Source organism: Branchiostoma belcheri, unplaced genomic scaffold (genome assembly GCF_001625305.1).
Source record: "Branchiostoma belcheri isolate BF01 breed outbred unplaced genomic scaffold, Haploidv18h27 scaffold161, whole genome shotgun sequence".
In the NCBI taxonomy this organism is placed as follows: Eukaryota; Metazoa; Chordata; class Leptocardii; order Amphioxiformes; family Branchiostomatidae; genus Branchiostoma; species Branchiostoma belcheri.
In genome coordinates this window covers 546,663-564,954 of record NW_017803058.1, presented here as the reverse complement: position 1 = coordinate 564,954, position 18,292 = coordinate 546,663, and the positions used below count along the sequence as shown (strand labels likewise).

Below are 18,292 nucleotides of genomic sequence, written 5' to 3'. Positions count from 1 at the left end.
TTTTTAATGAGACATGTACATTGTATATGTACATGAAAACATGCCTCGAAATATAACTAGAAAGACCGCATTTGCTCTGGGGCAGATAAATCAGATTTCAGTAATACCCCTCCCCATAAAACAGACTGTTCCAAACTCCAAACTTGTATGACCTGGCAAATAACTCACTTTGAGCAGATCGGATTTAAAAGAAAAAACTTTTGGACTTCTCTAAATCTATCATGGATACCTGAGACTTGTCTAAATCTCGTCTGGATGATTGAGACGTGTTTATAAATCTTATTTTGACTTGTCTAAATCTCCTCTGGATGTCTGAGACTTGTTTCATTACCTCATTTAGATATCTGAAACTTGTTTTAAATCTCTCCAGGGTGTCTAAATCTCATTTAGATGCCTCAGATTTGTCTAAAGTTCGTCTGGATGTGTAAGCCATGTGTCTAAATCTCACCTGGATGTCCGATCATCTGTTGTGGGCTTTCTCTTTGACTTATGTGTCTCTATGGCGTCATAAGTTGAAGACAGAAGTCAGTCTTATGACTTTGAGTAAATACAGCTGAGAACAAAGGTCAATCATTACCTCACATGTTTACACCTTTGGTCACTGCAACTACTGCGATACACTTTAATGTTGCTTGTAACCACCAGAGGACGCTACCGGGGTAATATTTTTTGGCGAAGGCATGAGATTGTGGAACTCTAGTTACCTCCGGGGAAGGAGATATCCTTCCGAGAGGAGGTTTTACTATGGTTCGAAACATTTCTGTCAGCAGCTGTTCCTCGCGATCGGCTGGACGGATTTGTCTGTGGTTCGGTATACGCATTGCTATTGGGCTGCAGATGATGCAGAACGTTTTTGTTTAATTGCATATGTGTTTATGGGCGTCGAAATAAAAGGTTTTTAAGTGCTCCGGACACCCCCGCCATGCTGAAAATGGTAATTACCATGTTGTTAAGGAATGGGGCGGTTGCAGTTTTGGGTCTTAGCATTCAAAAGGGGTCAAACAGAGGGGTGTCTGGTTCCGATAAAAATTTTGGGTGACGGCGCAGCAATGACGGCGCGGGATGACGGCGGGGGTAATGGCGCGGGTGACGGTGCAGGCTGTCAGACTGTGAGACACGTTAATCAACAGTCCATACCGAACCAACCGTCAGTAGCCATCAAACACATACAAACATATTACGCACATAACTTTCATACTACACACAAACAAATAACCTAAACCAATAGAACACAAGAAAACCCGGAGGTTTGAAATCTACGATTTCCCTTGTTTAAATCTTAATATTGTAAAGATTGGAGTAAACAAATTAGTTAAACAAATAAATTACAAGACAAGTTGTTAAAATAGAATAGTTTTTATTTTTCTTTCCCAAACACCATCATCAATACACAAACATTTTTAGAGAAGGTCCTTGAGTGGAAAACACATGACAGAAAACTGTAGATGAAAATATTTGGATGTTTTACAAATTACTACTATTTACATCTTTTCAATTTTACCTGTACCACAGACAATACCATGTGAAGAAGCTACAAGTAACTTAAAGTAAAGATAATTCATTCAACACAATCTGCAACTGAGTGCTCTGTTGAAACCAATAGTGAATATATTGTTGAATTCATCGTAATCTGAGACATACAAGTCTATTGATTTGTCTGTTGTGCAGATCAGATCAAAACCATTATGAAAGTGTGTACAGTATCTTCAAAAGTGCGAAGTTAGCTTACTGAAACCAATTGATCAATATCAAGCTGTGGTTTCAGCTATGGTACATGTAGTATGTACTTAAAATACAATACAATTACGTAGATATGAGAAATTCAAAGACTATAGCCAATCCACTTTATTTTCACAGTACTTTTATATTTGTGATATTTTCGGTCACGCCTCTAACACAAATTTATCATTACCGCAAACAATTCGCTGACTGTTTTCTTCTGCATATAGTTCCGCGAACATGTCCATTTTTCTCAGGCCGTAAAATTATGCTACTGCAAATGTGGAGTGAGTATACGTACTAGCTTACAGATGCCTAAAAGTGAAGAGAAGTACGAAACGTAAGTTGATTTTGAAAGGTAACTAGCGGTATGTACATGAAAACAGACTCTTCTCATTGAAAGGTGAAATTACTGACTTTATTATGTACAAAACGGACTAGAAATCTGGCAGACTTTTGTCCTGTTCTGCCCCTCTGTGAGAGGGTATAGGTGGCAGAACAGGCTTCAGATTTGACCCTGGCCTGGAGGTCACCGGATCCTGAGCCGACCCTGGCCTTGACCCGGGCAGCGACATTTGACCCGACCCCGCTGACCCGGGTCGCGGGGCCGCAGGGGGTGAGGTCAACGACCCCTGATCAGATAAGGCGTTTTCCAGTGCGGCCAAGTCCAAGCCTTCTACCCTTTCAGCGTACCCCCCCTCCCCTTGTTCGGACGTATCTGATGATCCCGCGGCGGAAAACTGCCTTGCTGAGGACAAATCCGACAGACTGGCACTCTCCTCTGATTCGTCGGAGCTGGAGTCGACGCTGCCCTGCTGCGCTCGGCTGGTGTTGGCCTGCATGGACAGGAAGGACGTGCTGGCATCGATGGGGGCAGTTGCCGGGCGGGGCTGGTCGTGGTCGCCGAGGCCATCCTGGTCCAGGGTGTTACTTGGTGCAGTACCAGGTGGTCTGAGAACAAGGTAAATTTTAAAGATCAGAATTCACCCTCATTTTAGTCATGTCTATTTAGATGACATACTTCAGATTCAGTCTAAACCATTCCAGTCTACCTAAACTGTACCTCAACTGTACTTCAAGGTGGAGAAAGCTTTAGATACTACATGCATCACACAACATCGTATACCAAATCCACTTACTAATAGGATACTCATTAATTTTACACTAACACTATGGCAGTAACCTTTTGTCACAGCATACCATAGAAGTGATGAGGGGAGCAAATTCAGATGTAATTTGCATGTGATTTTCAAGATTTGTATGTAAAAAATACATTTTGTATTCTGAACATGCAATTTTGCATGTTGAACATATATGACAGCGTTACCTTCAGACTGTGGAATAATGGCACTGATACTTTGCTATTGAAGTGCCTCTAAATTCATTTTAAAATGTAGGTGTTTCTTTTTTCTATTTAACCCAAATACATGTAAAACTATACGTAGGTAGAGTGGTGGAGTACTAGTACCTCTGCATGAGCTGTTGGTAAGGGTTGGGCACGATTCCTGTGATGATGGCAGCTTTGGCTGCAGCTGACCTGCGAGCATAAGATGCCTCCTCCTGTAGGGGACCAACAATCGCATTTTTGTCAACTCTCTTACATTGCATTATGCCTACTAGTAGGCATACTATAGTCCTAAATGCTATGATAGAAGCCATGAACTCAACATATCAGGGTGGTTTATAAACAATGAATTTTCAAATTTTAATCAAACAACAGCATTGACAGATGGAAAAATAGTAACCACTAGGAAGACAAGGATTTTCTGATGGGGCCAAAATGTGAACCAGAAGCCGAAAAAACTTTTTTCTTGGAAATCATAAAAAAATGTAGCGGGCAAATCCAAGAAACATTGGTGTGGCGTAAATAGTAAGTAAGTAAGTAAGTTAGTGTGGAAGACTAGTAAGCAAATGTTGTTTTACTAACGGATGTTCCTAATAAACATAAACATAAACATAGTTCTGATAATATGAACAATGATTGCACACATACCACAGGTGTTTTCTTGGGTTCCATCTTGCGGAGTTGTCCGGAATACGTGCGTGCCGCCCCCCCTCCCATCTCCATGTCCATACTGATGGAGCCTGTAGGCTTACTCCACTTGGTAGCCCTGGTGGCTGAGTTGGTAGATGTCACACCTATAAAGATAAATTAATAATATAAAGCCATTACAGTTAACTGTTAAGCATAAGATCAGGGTGTAACATTCAACAATCAACTTTAAAATGAGGAAAAAGATCTATGTATTTAGAAATTGAAGGCCTGTAAATCAATAGACCAGTTTACTTTTTACGCATCTGCATGAATTGCTTAAATTATGGGGGAACATTTCGAATAGACGCTGTTCTAGGTCCGGAAGTTGAACATTGCTATTGCTTGCAGATTTTCTGACGTAACTCTGAAAGTTCCTAATTGATACTTCAATGAAGGAATGCTGTCCCCCGTTTCTTTACACTCAATCTCACCAGATACCCGATTCTGGTATCTGAGACCATCGCAGTGATCTGCCAGGGGGAACACTGCAAGCAAAAGCCACGTTCAACTTCCGTGTTCTAGAACATAACGTTCTATTCAAAATGTCCCCCTGTGAGGTAAGTAGTTTATGCTATTCGTAAAAGGTAAACTGGTCTATTTGCAAGTAATCTTTGGGATAAAACTATTTTATGTTTACCGAAGTGTTTTTGCTCAGATTCCAACTGCAGTGACCTCAATTACCTGGAGCAATGTTGTGTCTGTTACCATGGTAACTATTGTTGGGTTACATCATGCTGCAATTTTATAGCAGGAGGGATTTAGACTCCTGACTTGACTTTATTAGGATCCACATTTAGAGTACAAATGTCTGACACGTATTTCAATGTGCTTGAGTAAGAATTAACAGAGCAGACCATATGCAAAGGTAGACATTATGCATTTGCCTTGCAAATGTTAGCTTTCTACATGTAGTTCTTGGCTGTTTTCTTTAAGAAAAGAACAACACCCTCACCAGTCATAGTTCCATCCTTGACTTCTGTAGCACTCTGGGACCTGGAGTCCCCGTCAATGGTGGACGTCTCTGATGACGCAGCATCACTGATGCCCAGGTAGTCCATAACTAACTTCCTCAGGTTGGTGTAGGCCTGTCCAAGATCATCTAAAACAAAATTCAATAGAAGATTTTGTCAGAAACATTGATAACACATACAGACTTTGAAAATTGTCTGTTCCATGTACAGATAGCAATGAGTATATAAAGACATCCAGTGCAATTTCAGGACGGCAAAACTGGATTTTTAAAGTCAATTTTCTGGTCATTCTTTTAATGTAGTTAGCTGAATCAACCTTATCCTGAACATACTATGATATCTGTGAAGCAAAAATGCGATGTCACTGATGGAAAATGAAGTTGCTTGTTTTGTACATGCTGGTTCTAGCTATTTATGGGTGGTACCCAAAAGATAAAGAGACACATCATGTAGCTTGTTTTGGGGCTATTTCAAATTCTTCAAGTATGAAATGAGGACAAAAATGTGCTACAAAATGGCCGTACGTGTCAGTATCAGACATCTTCATCCAGAATATTTTTTGTTGTAACATCCAGGAATTGCATTGGATGCCTTTAAGAGCAAGTCCAATGCCTTTAAGGGCAAAGTAGGGGAGCTTCATAATTTTAATACATGTACAACTTCCTGAAGAATCACTAATATGTATACAAAGCCTTTCAAAGATATTTGACACAACATTTTCAGACCGCATGTTTGGAACCGTATTGTGAAATCTGTTCTCTGTAACTGCTTTTGTTTAATAACTGACCACAATAATGTATATATCCAACTTCTGTACTTCTGTACATTTGGGACTGCAATGTAGATACAGTTCCCTGTAACCATGCATATGTGTAGATTGTATATATTGTACGTTTGGGAATGTATCTATTACAGTGACACCTGTGCTGCAGTGCAATGTGAACCAGTCAGCCCTGAGGAAGATGACAGACGGTCACTGAAATGTTGGCTGAATAAAAGACTGGTTGTGCAAAGAGAGTCTCAAAAGAGAGTCTTACCACTGTCGATGGCCATGTCAAAGAATCCCGGGCATGTCTGGTTGGTGTCGACGTAGGTGTTCCAGCGTGTGATGTTGTAGGCCACCTCGTCCTGATGTATCCCCTCCCTGGAGCTGAGACGTTCTGACAGGTACTGTCTGGTAGCCGGGATGATCAGCACGTACCTTGGCTCAAAGTACGTGTTCTTCAGAGTCATCACACCCTGAGTACAAATAATGTATATTTTACTCTCATGAAAGTTCATGTGAGTTGGTAAATTATATAATGAAAATTAAAATGTTCTCCAACTCAAAAAATTTTATTCACCATCTATAGCACTGTGGTCAGAAAGTTGTGGAAGACCAACAAATTTGATTGAAAATTCCAGTGAGTAAAATTCTTTTTTTGAGTTGGAACACAGTTTAATTCTCATTATATAGAGTATACATGTATTTTGTTCTTGTTTTAACTTCAAGACCAGAGTTCCAGGTTTGCCAGTTGATTTGAACCTGCTTGCATTGTTTGGCTATGTATGCATTTATGTGTCATTGATTTGGAAAAAAACTACTGGAAACATTGGAGTATCTTCAGTTCAAACTCTATCATCAATACTGTAAATCCCTTTATGTTTGTGGTACCAAAAGTTAGTGGTCTGAAAAAAATGGACAAAAGTTTGCAGAACTATATGGTGGCAGGTGCAGCAAAAAGCCGCAAATTATTTGTTCATGGTAATGATAAGTTCACAGTACAGAAGTGACCGCAAAAGTCACGAATATAAATAAATATACCATGAAAAATTGTGATTACAGTATCTAATACTTACTATTCATGTAGCTTAGAAGATTAAAAAAAACACTTGTAACCAATAGTCAAGTGAATAAAACCCCTCTTGAGGCTTGCCCTCTATACAAGTCAATATACACATGTAAAAAAGTACAATGTCCAAACATATCCATGGAGTGAATTCCAGACAACTCACCTCCAGTTCCATGTGTACCACACAGGCCAGTCCCTCCTTAGCCACAGCCTCCACTGCATCCATGGTTAGTCCATACAGGTGGCCTGCATACTGACATGTCTGGATAAACTTACCCTGCACACAGGGAAAACAACAACTTTAGGATCAGCATATCCTCAAAAATGTCACCAACTTCATTTTAAGTAGTGCAGGGCTTGAAATACCACATGCATATGCAGGTTAGTGCAGGTAAAATTTCTGATGTCTACCTGCACATAGCCTGTACAGGATTTATACATGTAGGTTAATGCAGATTTTTATTTGCTACATTGACTATTACCACCTATGAACTATAACATATACAATAATGACAATGCACAAAGAATTGTTACTCAAGCAACTGAATACAAGTAACAATTTTTTGTGTATCTCATTACCTGGATGTCTAACCTTCATCGACAATGGTTTCTGAACACTTTTTAGTTTGATCCATACGTCTGAAATTTTGAGGTGCAGGTAACATTTGTCAGGTGCAGATAACTTTCAATGTTACCTGAGCCAGTGCAGCTTTGCAGAGAATAGTATTTCAAGCCCTATAGTGATAACCATTGTTAGATACCAGTACAACAGTGATAACGTTAAGTATTTCCAAGCCCTATACTGACAACAATCAGTAAAAACAGGATAAATAAAGGATGAAATACAGGTAGATTTTGTATGTGAGGTTTGTTGTATGTTTACCTGTCTGATCAGGTTTTCAAACCTGTCCATGGAGACAAAGTGGTAGTCTTTGTTGTCCTCCTCTCCAGTCTTTGGTGGACGTGTGGTGTGAGAAATTCTGCCAAAAGGGAAAACAATTCACAACAAGTGTTACAGATCCTGTATAGCGGGCATTGCGTAAGACAAGAGACCGTGTACTATTATGTTGTTATGGTTTGACCTATGTTGTATACATGTTCTATGTTGGATCGTTCCACCTTTTATGTTGTTTTCCTCTGTTGACTTTTTAAGAAATTAAAAAAAAAAGGACTGTTAACGAAATTGGGACATAAATGTAGATAAGGCATGAAAGAAAAAAATTTATACAACTTCGCAGTATCAAAAGTTCACAGTTTGAGAAAAATGGACATGTTCACAGAACTATACATTTGCAGTGGTGGCAGATGCAGGAAAAAGAAAGTTGGCAATTATATTCAATTTGATATGTTTGTGGTACAGAAGTGACCACAGAAACTGCAAACATAAAAGTTCTGCGAAAAAACTGTGATTACATTACGTGTCATCATCATCGGTTCACTGTATTGGTCGGAATTATACCCCCCATACAACAATAACAGCTTAATACAAGACTCCATTCAACGTCCTATCCAAGGCAAGTCCCTAACCAAAACTAGGTACTAATTTCCACCTGAGTGAAGTGAAGAAAGTCACTTATATTGGCTTTCCCAAGGACACAAGATCAGTGACATGGCAGGATCTCTTGGTTCTGAGCCGAATACCCTGCCATTATGCCATACGCACCCACTACTGGGTACATGTACTTACCCATATCCAAAATAGTCTGGGAAGTCCTGCACCAGTCGCTGAGCCAACTCCCTCTTCCCTGATCCCTGGGGACCAGTAAGTACTAACATGGGGTATGGGGTCTCAATACTAGGCAGTGTGCTGTGGAAAAAAAATAGACACTTAAATTGTGTGCAATATTAACTTAGCCATGAAGTCAGTGATTACTTTTTCAGCACCAAGGACAGAGCCATGTTACAGTTTGCAAACTGGATCAAAGATGAATAAACAGACTATTTTACACAACAAGTGTTTCATTTAGCCCAGACACTGCAATTGTGTGCAATATTGACTTAGCTGTGAAGTCAGTCAGTAATTACTTTTTCAGCACCAAGGACAGAGCCATGTTAGAGTTTGTAAACTGGAATCAAAGCTGAATAAAGAGACTCTTTTTTTACACAACCAAGTGTTTCATATAGCCCAGACACTGAAACTGTGTGCAATATTGACTTAGCTGTGAAGTCAAAGTTAGTAATTTCTTTTTCAGCACCAAGGACAGAGCCATGTTACAGTTTGTAAACTGGAATCAAAGCTGAATAAAGAGACTCTTTTTACACAACCAAGTGTTTTATTCAGCCCAGACACTCAAATTGCATGCAATATTGACTTAGCTGTAAAGTAAGTTAGTAATTTCTTTTTCAGCACCAAGGACAGAGCCATGTTACTGGAATCAAAGCTGAATAAAGAGTCTATTTTTTACACATGCAACCAAGTGTTTTATTCAGCTGACGTTTCGGTGACTGTCTGTCACCTTCCTCAGGGCAATTCTGACTGGTTCACATTGCCCAGCATAAGTGTCGCTGCTATAGATACAGTTCCCTGTAACCGTGTAGATATTGTAAATAAATTGTATATTACGTTTGGGAATGCATCTACATGTATAGCGCCTGTGCTGTACAATGTGAAGTAAGTTCCTTCTTGTTTTTTAAACAAAGTTTAAACTCTGCAACTATGGATTTTACCAACACAGAAGAGCTTTTGTTTGAAAAGTCTAACCTGTCGTAGACCCTGCTGGCTGTGAGGAAACTGTACACCATATTCCTGATGTGGTCCTGGGCAGCTATGACCTCCTGAGGAGGGTTAAACATATTGATGGCCTGGACCTGAAAATACACAAATTTTTTTTATTATCACCAGTAGGATTTTTACAAGATTTCTTTAGTCCACAGTCTCCACACCAATTTAATTAATTGTTGGTTCTCGAATTTGCCCGCTTGATTTTTTTCTGATTTGCAAAAAAAAAAAGGATCCAGGTTTTGAATCAACTTCAAAATGCTCACATATTTTGATCCAACCAGTTGAAGAAAGCTTCTTACCTTCCTAGTTGGTACTGTTTTCCTATCTATCCATCCATCTATGTATTGGTTTGATAAAAAGGTTCAAACTAGCCTAGTATGTTGACTTCATGGCACCTATCGCAGCTTTTGAGGCTATTGGGGCTATCAGTGGATCTCTAGGTCTTTTTTTTATGGGTTCACCACACCACGAAGTGGGTGTGGTGAAACCATATTGCTTTTTCTGGTGTTTCTTCTTCTCCTCCTCCTCCTCCTCCTCCTTCTTCTCCTGCCATTTTTTAAATGGATTCAGCTTCTTCATTTTAGGGCCTAAGGTCCTGAAATTTGGTATGGAGGTACAGTGGGCAAATACCCTTAGGCGTTTTTTAAATTTTTGTGATACAGGCTTTTAGAATGGTTTTATTTGAGTTTTTTGGCTGTGTTATAGCAAATGTATTACTGTGTTAGTGTGTCATGTTTACCACGTTTGGGTATGAGTCATCACAATGGAATGCAGGGCATCAACCAATAGGCATGCAGCTTTCCTCTATTCTTCTTGCTGATTGGCTGTTGGGATTTAACTTGATTAACACCTGCACAGAGCATTTCCACCTGCACAGAGCATTCTAACCAATAAAGTAGGGAATAGCTATCCAACTGTTGTTTTAGTCGTATGTTACTTCATATTATAGTTATATCAATGTAAATCATTGTTTTCCCTTGTGTTTCTCATTCTTTCCCTGCCATGTCGTAAAATGTGGTGAACCCATCGCTGTATTTGCTCCAAAGCAAATATTGGCCTTTCTAGTTCTATTCTTTTTTGCCCTGTCACTTCATATTTTTCCAAAAAATCTGAGTACCAACAAGTCAAAATGGTGTGGCTTTAAATGCATTATTTTCTACTTAATTGTGGCATATCTAAATTGTATTTGACACTGTTAATTGATGGTTCTGAGCATAATTTTTTCCTGACCTTCTCCTCCACTTCTGCTCTCTTCCTGTCCAGGGTGGACAGCTGCTGTAACTTGAACAGGATGGACAGCCGGTAGTCGGGTAGACCCTGGGTAGAGAAACAACAGCATCAATCTATGAACCTGGCCTGACAGACAAAACATTTCGAGCTCGCTAGAACCCTGGTCTACCAGTATAGGTATCATATGGAAAATGATTATGTTTACCGAAGGAAAAAATATTGTTTTTGCTTCATTTCCTCTTCTTCTTTTTCTTCTGTTCCAAACACTAACCTTTGACCCGGCCAATGACCTGATTTGTTGATGTCTGTCACCATGGTAACTGGTGTTGGGTTACATAATGTTGCAATTTTATAGTAGGAGGGATTTAGACTCCTGTCTGACTATATATATGAATGTGTTTGAGTAAGAATTAACAGAGCAAACCATATTTTTCTTTCTTTCCCAGTACGTCTCTTTGCAAGATATCCTAGACCTTGGCAGTTGGCATTTTAAGAAATCACACAGTCTCAATCATGGTAAAAATGATAGAGGAAAGGTGTCTAGTGTGCCATAAGAAAAGGGTTGACAGACCTGTATGGGGTTCCTCATCAGGTTCAGGTCTGTGAGCAGTCTCAGGTCCACCAGGTACTGTACCTCCACAATGTTGCTCACCTGTGACAACATAGATAAAGTTATATTACAGAAAACTTTCTGATTTGGCTATGTACCTTGTAAGGCCATGCAATTTGATTATATGGATGACACCCTCTTCTGGGAACCCCAAAACGGACGTGACCGTGTGAATAAAAAAAGTTTGGCAGAAGTAAAAGTTTCCTTCATTATGAAATCTATGTGGTTAAACACACAGAGTATAGTATGGCGAGCAACAGACTCTTCATTTTCATTTCTTTACATTTTCTTTTTCTCCTCTCGAACTGATTCATTGGCATCACTTTCCAACATTTTTTTTGGAATTCATGGCACATATTTGCTCATTTTTCAGCTTAATTTTGTTCATTTATAGTTAGGAAACATTGAAGTCTAAAATTCATGTGCACGCATATGTCATCCATCTAATCAAATTAACATGGCATAAAGCTTAATTAAAGATTATCTATTTTCTAAGACACGAAAAGTATTGACTGAGTCATTCACCTCGTTGTCGTCCAAATCCACCGACTCCAGATAGTTGTGTCCCTCCAGCCCTGCCATACTGCTGATGGCATTACCAGACAGGTTCAACACCTGCAAGGGGAGGGGGAAATTCATTTTTGGTGACACCCAGGGGTGGATTGCATTTTAGCCACAAACCATCTAAACCATGTAACCAAGCAGAAGTCCCAGCAGCATTGAAATAGCTCTTCAGAAACAAAGAGATTTAAATAGTTTAACTTAACACAAGTCATTGGATACTTGCCTGAAGGTACACTAAGGTCTCTAAGTTTTCTATCTTCTTGATGTTGTTTCCTCTCTGAAAATATCAAAATTAAAATTAATATGTATCAATGCAGGTAAGTTATCTATCTCATCATAAATGATAACTTCTGCCTTACATAGAATGATACAATTCTGACTCAATTAAAACATTGCTCAACTGTATAACCTGATATTTCAACTCTTTGAAGTCTTGTTTAAAGTTAAAACTTCCAACACAAAGAATTGTTCTAACCTAAAGCTTTTGACCAGTCACTCTGGTCTTCTTCAGTTGACTGACCCAGTGAGACTTGTCACGTGAAAACTTGAAGAAGACCAGAGTGACTGGTCTAAGCTCTAAGTGAGAACAATTCTTTGTGTTGGAGCAAAGTTTTAACTTCATTCAACATGTAACAAGCTGGTAGGTGGACAAAACTCACACCACTTATTCCTGACAGAAAAAGCTATCTGTCACCAAAAATCCAAGATCATAGCATGTTAAAAGTCCAAGACCATAGCATGTTAAAAGATACAAAAAACGGAAGTTCTGCTGCAGTACCATGGTCAGCCACCAGGAGGCCCATATTTTACCTTGGCCTTTGTCTTCCTACGAACTACCAACATACCAAATATCATCACAATCCATAAAGGCGTTCTGAAGTTATGCTGACTACAAATGTGCAGAAACACAAACACACAGACAGACACACCAAAAACAATACCTCCATTTTTCATGGAGGTAACTACTGACACAGATGAACATTTATGACAGTAGAGGAACCCACCAGACTGAGATACTTGATCTTGAGATGATCCAGTCCACTGATCTTCTGTAGGTTGTTGTGGGCGATGCTGAGTTCTCTGAGCTGCCGACAGTTGGACAAACCTGAGATCTCTGTGATGTTGTTGTCTTTGGAGAAACAAGAGTCAAGGACAAATGTTCTCTTTGAATGAGGAAAGAAAAAGTTTAAGATTAAGAATCATTACTTAAAGGCATCCAAAGTAATTTAAGGGCCTCAAATCTGAAATATTCTTTTAAGAATAAAAATAACTAAAAGGCAATCTGTATGATTTTGATACATATATTTTTTGTACTGTCCTGCATTAGCGACATATGCATAAAGTAATTCATACTTTGGGCATTTAAAACAGTGCAGAAACAAGCCCCAAGATGAGTCCTTTATTTTCTGGGTGGTACCCCAAAAACCAACCCAACTTTTTTTCTGTCACAGTTTTTGTCATTTTTGCTCCATGAATGTTGATATACAGTGGGATAGTTGTTTGAACTTAGTATACTAGATAAGTGACTAAAATGTTGACTTTGAATAAAAAATCTGGTTTTCAGGCCCTAAAAACTACATTGGGCACCTTTAACACAAGGTGAATGATGTTTATACAATGTTAAACTGTATAAAGGATACTGTCCAGGGTCAGCTTGGTGAGAGCTTTGTGTTCTGATAAGTCCTGAATTGTCTCCAACTTGTTGTAGGAGTAGTCCACCTCCTGCAGGGAAAGTCACAAAAGTTTGATCTATCCTCTGCTTAATATCACTACATGTACTTCTTAGTGGAAAGATTACCATTAACAGTCTCAAATAGTTTATATCTACAATTATACATAATCACTACGTACACACACTCACACACACGTTTAACAACCATATATACAAGTTTGTTGATGATAATTTTCCTAGGCCTAACTACCAACTTTGAACTTCATAGCACTTTCAACAGCCATCATGCACAAATGTCCACTGCATACGTACCTTAAGGTTTATTGGAGGTTCAAAGTTGAGCAGATCTCTCAGCTCATTGTGAGAAACATCCAGGTACAGGAGGTGTGTCATACAGCTCAGGGCTGATAGGTCTGTAACATAAGCACAGACGAAAGATAAAAACATGGGGAAATGGACCTAGCATGAAAGTTCATCTGTGTTGGTACAAGTCATTATGAAAGAAAGACTAAGCTTTAATTTCCAACACTTAGACTACAGAAATGAACAAGGTTGATGGAGTCAACCAAAAATTTGGAGTAAGTCCCATTTCTGTAGTCTAAGTGTTGGAAGTCCTTATTTCATAATGGGAAAATGAATTTGATATGTTTTCATTTCTTCACATTTTCTTCTTTTTCTTTGGAATTGATTTTGACATTCAAGAACATTATATAGTTATGTATCGTTTTCAATTTTTTTTTTTCAACTTACGGCCTATGTTTGGTCATTCTTCAATTATTTTTGCAGCTGCTTTGTATGATTTACAGAATGGTCCAAAACTCTTTTTTGAAATGGACGAAAATTAATACGCACTCGGATGTAATCCATGTAATCAATTCAACATGGCCTTATGCTGTATACATGTATGTATGACATTTCTGTACCTGTGATCTGGTTGTAAGGCATCTCCAGTCTCTGTAGATGTACATAGTCCTGCAACAGGCTGATGTCTGCCAGGTTGTAACCCTGAAAATCAGAAAAACGTCAACATTCAAGAAATCTTCACACAACATTTTTCTTGGTGACGGCAAACTCAATTTTTTCTACTTAATTTTATGCCACCAGCAACGCAGAGGACAATACTCATTTTAACCTGAGTTCAGTGAGGAAAGTCATGTAAAGTGCCTTCCCCAAGGCCACAAGATCGGTGGCATGTCAGGACTCGAACTCTAGCTGGACCTTTTGGTTCTGAGCCAAACACTCTGCAGTTATGCCACATATCCCTAACCAAACCTAGGTACTCATTTCCACCTGAGTGAAGTGAGGAAAGTTAGGTCAAGTACCTTTCCCAAGGGCACAACGTCAGCGCATGTAAGTGGAATCAATCCCAGGACCCATGGGTGATGGGCCGAATGCCCTAGGTACCATTATGCCACACAACGCCACTATCCAGTATGTTCTATCTAACCTTTACTAAGACCCCGTTCACAGTGAAACTTGTCGATCTGGATCTGCCGCCGATCGGGATCAAAATTATGGAAATGAAGTCAATCCGGATCGGTTTTCGCAGTGTGAACGCTCCAATCGGGATTGATTTTTACCGATCCCGATCCAGAAGTAATCCACCTCGAGGAGGTAGTTCAAGACACTTGCGGCGGATCGGGATCGGGCGTAAACGCGAGTGTGACGCAAAGTGGATTGGTTTCGGGGTTCGCTGGTGTTACGATGTACCACAAATAGCACAACCGATCGGGTCTAGGACCTTGTGTAATGCTATGGATACATTGCCAATGAAATATGAAAAGAAAACACACAGATACATGTTTACCCCAACCTCCATGCCCCTACGTTACACTCTAGTGGAATGGCAAGCCAGTGGAATAGAATGTTACAACCCGCAAGATATAGGCCTTCACGCAACGGGAGCCAAACCCTGGCCACCCAAACATGTTCAACAAGGTGTTCTCTTTATTTCCGCTAAGATTCCACGCTGTACAAACTTTCGGAATTGCTTTCTTTGGCAAAATTTACGGCGGAGTTGCAGCGGCTCCGGTGCGTTCAAGATGGCGGGCTCTATCATCACGTGACACATCTGAGTCCGATGCACAATGCAATCCCGATCGGCAGAAAGCAGTGTGAACGCGCAGGGCGATCGGGATTAATGAATTTTTGATCTGGATCGGCGGTCAATCCGGATCCATTTTTTTAGTGTAAACGGGGTCTAAGTGTGAGTACAAGTTAGTCTTACCGGCAGTGTGAGGTGTAGGAAGACTTGAGACGTGCCTCCAGCAGCCTTCCCCAGGTTAGACAGTCCCTGGGCCACTGTCTCCTCATCCAATATACCATCAGGTGACAGCTACACAAGGAACAAATAGGTACTTTAATAGTTCTACTTGCTTTGGATTTTACTTTGAGTCTATTAAAAGACAATTCACAGACACAATGTTAACTTATGTTATTGATCTTTAAATATCCCTGTACACTGCCATCGCACATTACTTTGTGTTATTAACAGGTGGTCACAACTTATCATCAAAAGCAGTAGTTCTGACATTCAAAAAATCCTTCCCTTGAAGAGATAGACATCTGTTACACCCGTCTTTACATGTTAAAAATATGTTAACACGGTCTTTTCCTTGAAATTACGATTAAATCTTAGCAGTCTAATAGTAGAACATTCATCAATCAGTGACTGTTTTTGAAAGGTAGAAACACGTACCTCCAAATTTCGCGACACTTAGTACAGTCGACATCGAAAATTTGGAGGTACGTTTTTAACTTTCAAAAACAGTCACTGATTGATGAATATTCTACAGTACTGACTGTTAATCTTACGTGACTGATGAACCTCTTTAACGATTTATATTAATGAATCTTTGTATTTTTTGTAGCACCCCACCTCAGGCCCTTCCTCCTCCTGTGAGTCGTCATCGTCGTCCGGTATGTACGGCACCCCGTACCCCAGGGCGCTGTCGGGCAGCTCGGAGGCGGGGGAGTCCGACGTGCCGACCTGGAAAACGTTCGGCGCTCCAAAACTGATTTCCGGGGGGTCGCTTGGAGGCAAACCGTCCATCCCTCCGTGTTGGGACCAGATTCCGTCGGTGTCGGCCATAACTACAGCCACAAAACTAGTCCTTGCACGAAAACTGGGAGATTTTATACAAGATATACGTCGTATATCATCTGCTACACGCCTTGAAAGTGTCCCTGTACAGAGACAGGTCGAAATAAACAAAGTTTTTCAAGAAAATCCGACAGAGCTGTGAAAAGTTGACCCGAAGGCCGCCATCTTGTTTCGCCGTTCCCTTGGAAATGAGCGGTGCATTGTGGGATATGAAAAGGGACTACGCGGGGGGTAATGTGGGAAGATTGCGGATATCGGAATATCTACGATGTATATGAAATATAAATGACTGAATAAACAAATAAATAAATATTTACGGCTAGGACAATATTTCCGTGAAATGCAAGTTGCTTTTTTATTACACCCCCATCTTGTTAAATGAGAAATGTTGCAAATTAAAAATCAATTGGGCATGCACCGGTATTAATATTTCAGGTGGTCAGTCTTATTAACAGCACACTACACGTCTGTTATTCGGTATTGGATTCTTTCCTTTCCTTTTCTTTCTTTCTTTCTTTCTTTTTTTTTTGTTGCTAACTGCTATATGAGTTTATTGGAGAGCACCAAATTGACTTGTCATTAATTTCGAGAAGAGTCGATTGAACCTTGGATCTACAAAAAAGATCACTTGTCAGTTCTGAATATGAAACGTACAGACTCATTGCAAACTCTTTCCTGTATTGTCTTTTATTTTCCAAGCTGAACAGATAGAACCCTTTGTGAACTTTCCCTGTCTGTCATTTGTTGATTTGATTATATGCGCATGAATTTCCATCCGTTTAAAAAAAAAACGTTGTCGACCATTGATGACAAAATCGTACAAAGCAGCTTCAAAATGTGCAAATTATACATGCCGTAAATTACAAAAAAATACTAGAAAACAATACTATTGTCATAAAATGCCAAGCTAGAAAATGTATATGGAAGAAATGAAAATGAAGAGTCTTTTTTTTAATAATTCGCCATACCATACTCTGTGCTTATTCATGGCCACGTAGATTTCATAATGAAGGCAACTTTTTTGCCAGACTTTTTTTTATTAGCACGCTCGCATCAGTTCTGGGGTTCCCAGAGGATGTCATCCATATTATATAATCAAATCAACATGACCTTACTAGGTAACGTCACTAGTATTCTGTCCCACATCATCATTTAACAACTTTTATCATCATTTCTGTCTTCGGGTTCGAAAGGGTTCGAAATACTTTTTATTCAAATGTTGCCCACATACGCACAGCGAGGTTGCCCTAAGGTGCCATATATTTCACCGGTACCATCGGCTGTGTACATGTATTTGACAAGGCAAGCCGTAAGCCAGGCCACCTGTAAAGGTATCTCTCATCGTACTGGCCGAGATCGGGGCGGGACACAGTGTATGTTTCAGAAGCTGTAAGCTAGATCACTATAAATGCCGTTTTGTATGAAACAAAAATGATAACTTGCGCACCGGGCAACCTTTGAGTGAGCAAAGATTCTCGCACAGAAAACATGACTTGCACATGAGACAGTGGTACAGCTACCCAAGTATTTGGCGAGTTTTTAGGCGTTCTCATCGGGCTTTCGTTTTGGCCTGGTATTAAAAAAGAAAGCCCGGTAAAAAAACCTAAAACACGCCAAAAATAAGCCAAAGCCCAAACCTCTACTTTGAGAGTAGTAACGTTGCAAGTATTTTTATTAACCCAGTAGTTTTACTAGTAGTTTCTTAGTAGTTATCAGTAGTTCTATGTGTACTAATTGTCTGTTTTTATACCCTATGTTTCTTCTGTTCCTGCAATTAGCCCTCGGGCACGAATTTGCAATAAAACAATATACCCCGTCAAAACGCCACATGTAT

The 18,292-nt window shown here is 39.7% G+C and overlaps 1 protein-coding gene across 1 annotated transcript; it reads right to left on the bottom strand.

Annotated features, from left to right (window-relative positions):
* Window positions 1–1,405: 1,405 nt before the first annotated feature.
* Window positions 1,406–16,446, bottom strand: LOC109466243 (leucine-rich repeat and guanylate kinase domain-containing protein-like). Its single transcript, XM_019763916.1, has 19 exons — window positions 16,234–16,446; window positions 15,583–15,690; window positions 14,279–14,360; window positions 13,668–13,768; window positions 13,324–13,405; window positions 12,688–12,812; window positions 11,907–11,960; window positions 11,645–11,734; window positions 11,081–11,161; window positions 10,510–10,596; window positions 9,259–9,365; window positions 8,245–8,364; window positions 7,441–7,537; window positions 6,721–6,834; window positions 5,763–5,964; window positions 4,707–4,853; window positions 3,713–3,858; window positions 3,188–3,279; window positions 1,406–2,670 (listed from the first exon to the last, which is right to left on the bottom strand). Exons 1-19 carry the CDS (start codon window positions 16,444–16,446, stop codon window positions 2,157–2,159), a joined length of 2,562 nt encoding a protein of 853 aa, XP_019619475.1. The 3' UTR covers window positions 1,406–2,156.
* Between the last annotated feature and the right edge of the window lie 1,846 nt (window positions 16,447–18,292).

Bases quoted from the DNA above. Each gene is read 5' to 3' on its own strand.
- LOC109466243 (XM_019763916.1), bottom strand. From the start codon at position 16,446: ATGGCCGACACCGACGGAATCTGGTCCCAACACGGAGGGATGGACGGT. The intron at 6,835-7,440 runs GTAAACATACAA...CCCTGTGTGCAG, and splicing joins TTGAAAACCTGATCAGACAG to GGTAAGTTTATCCAGACATG. The intron at 4,854-5,762 runs GTAAGACTCTCT...ATTTTGTTTTAG, and splicing joins TGACATGGCCATCGACAGTG to ATGATCTTGGACAGGCCTAC.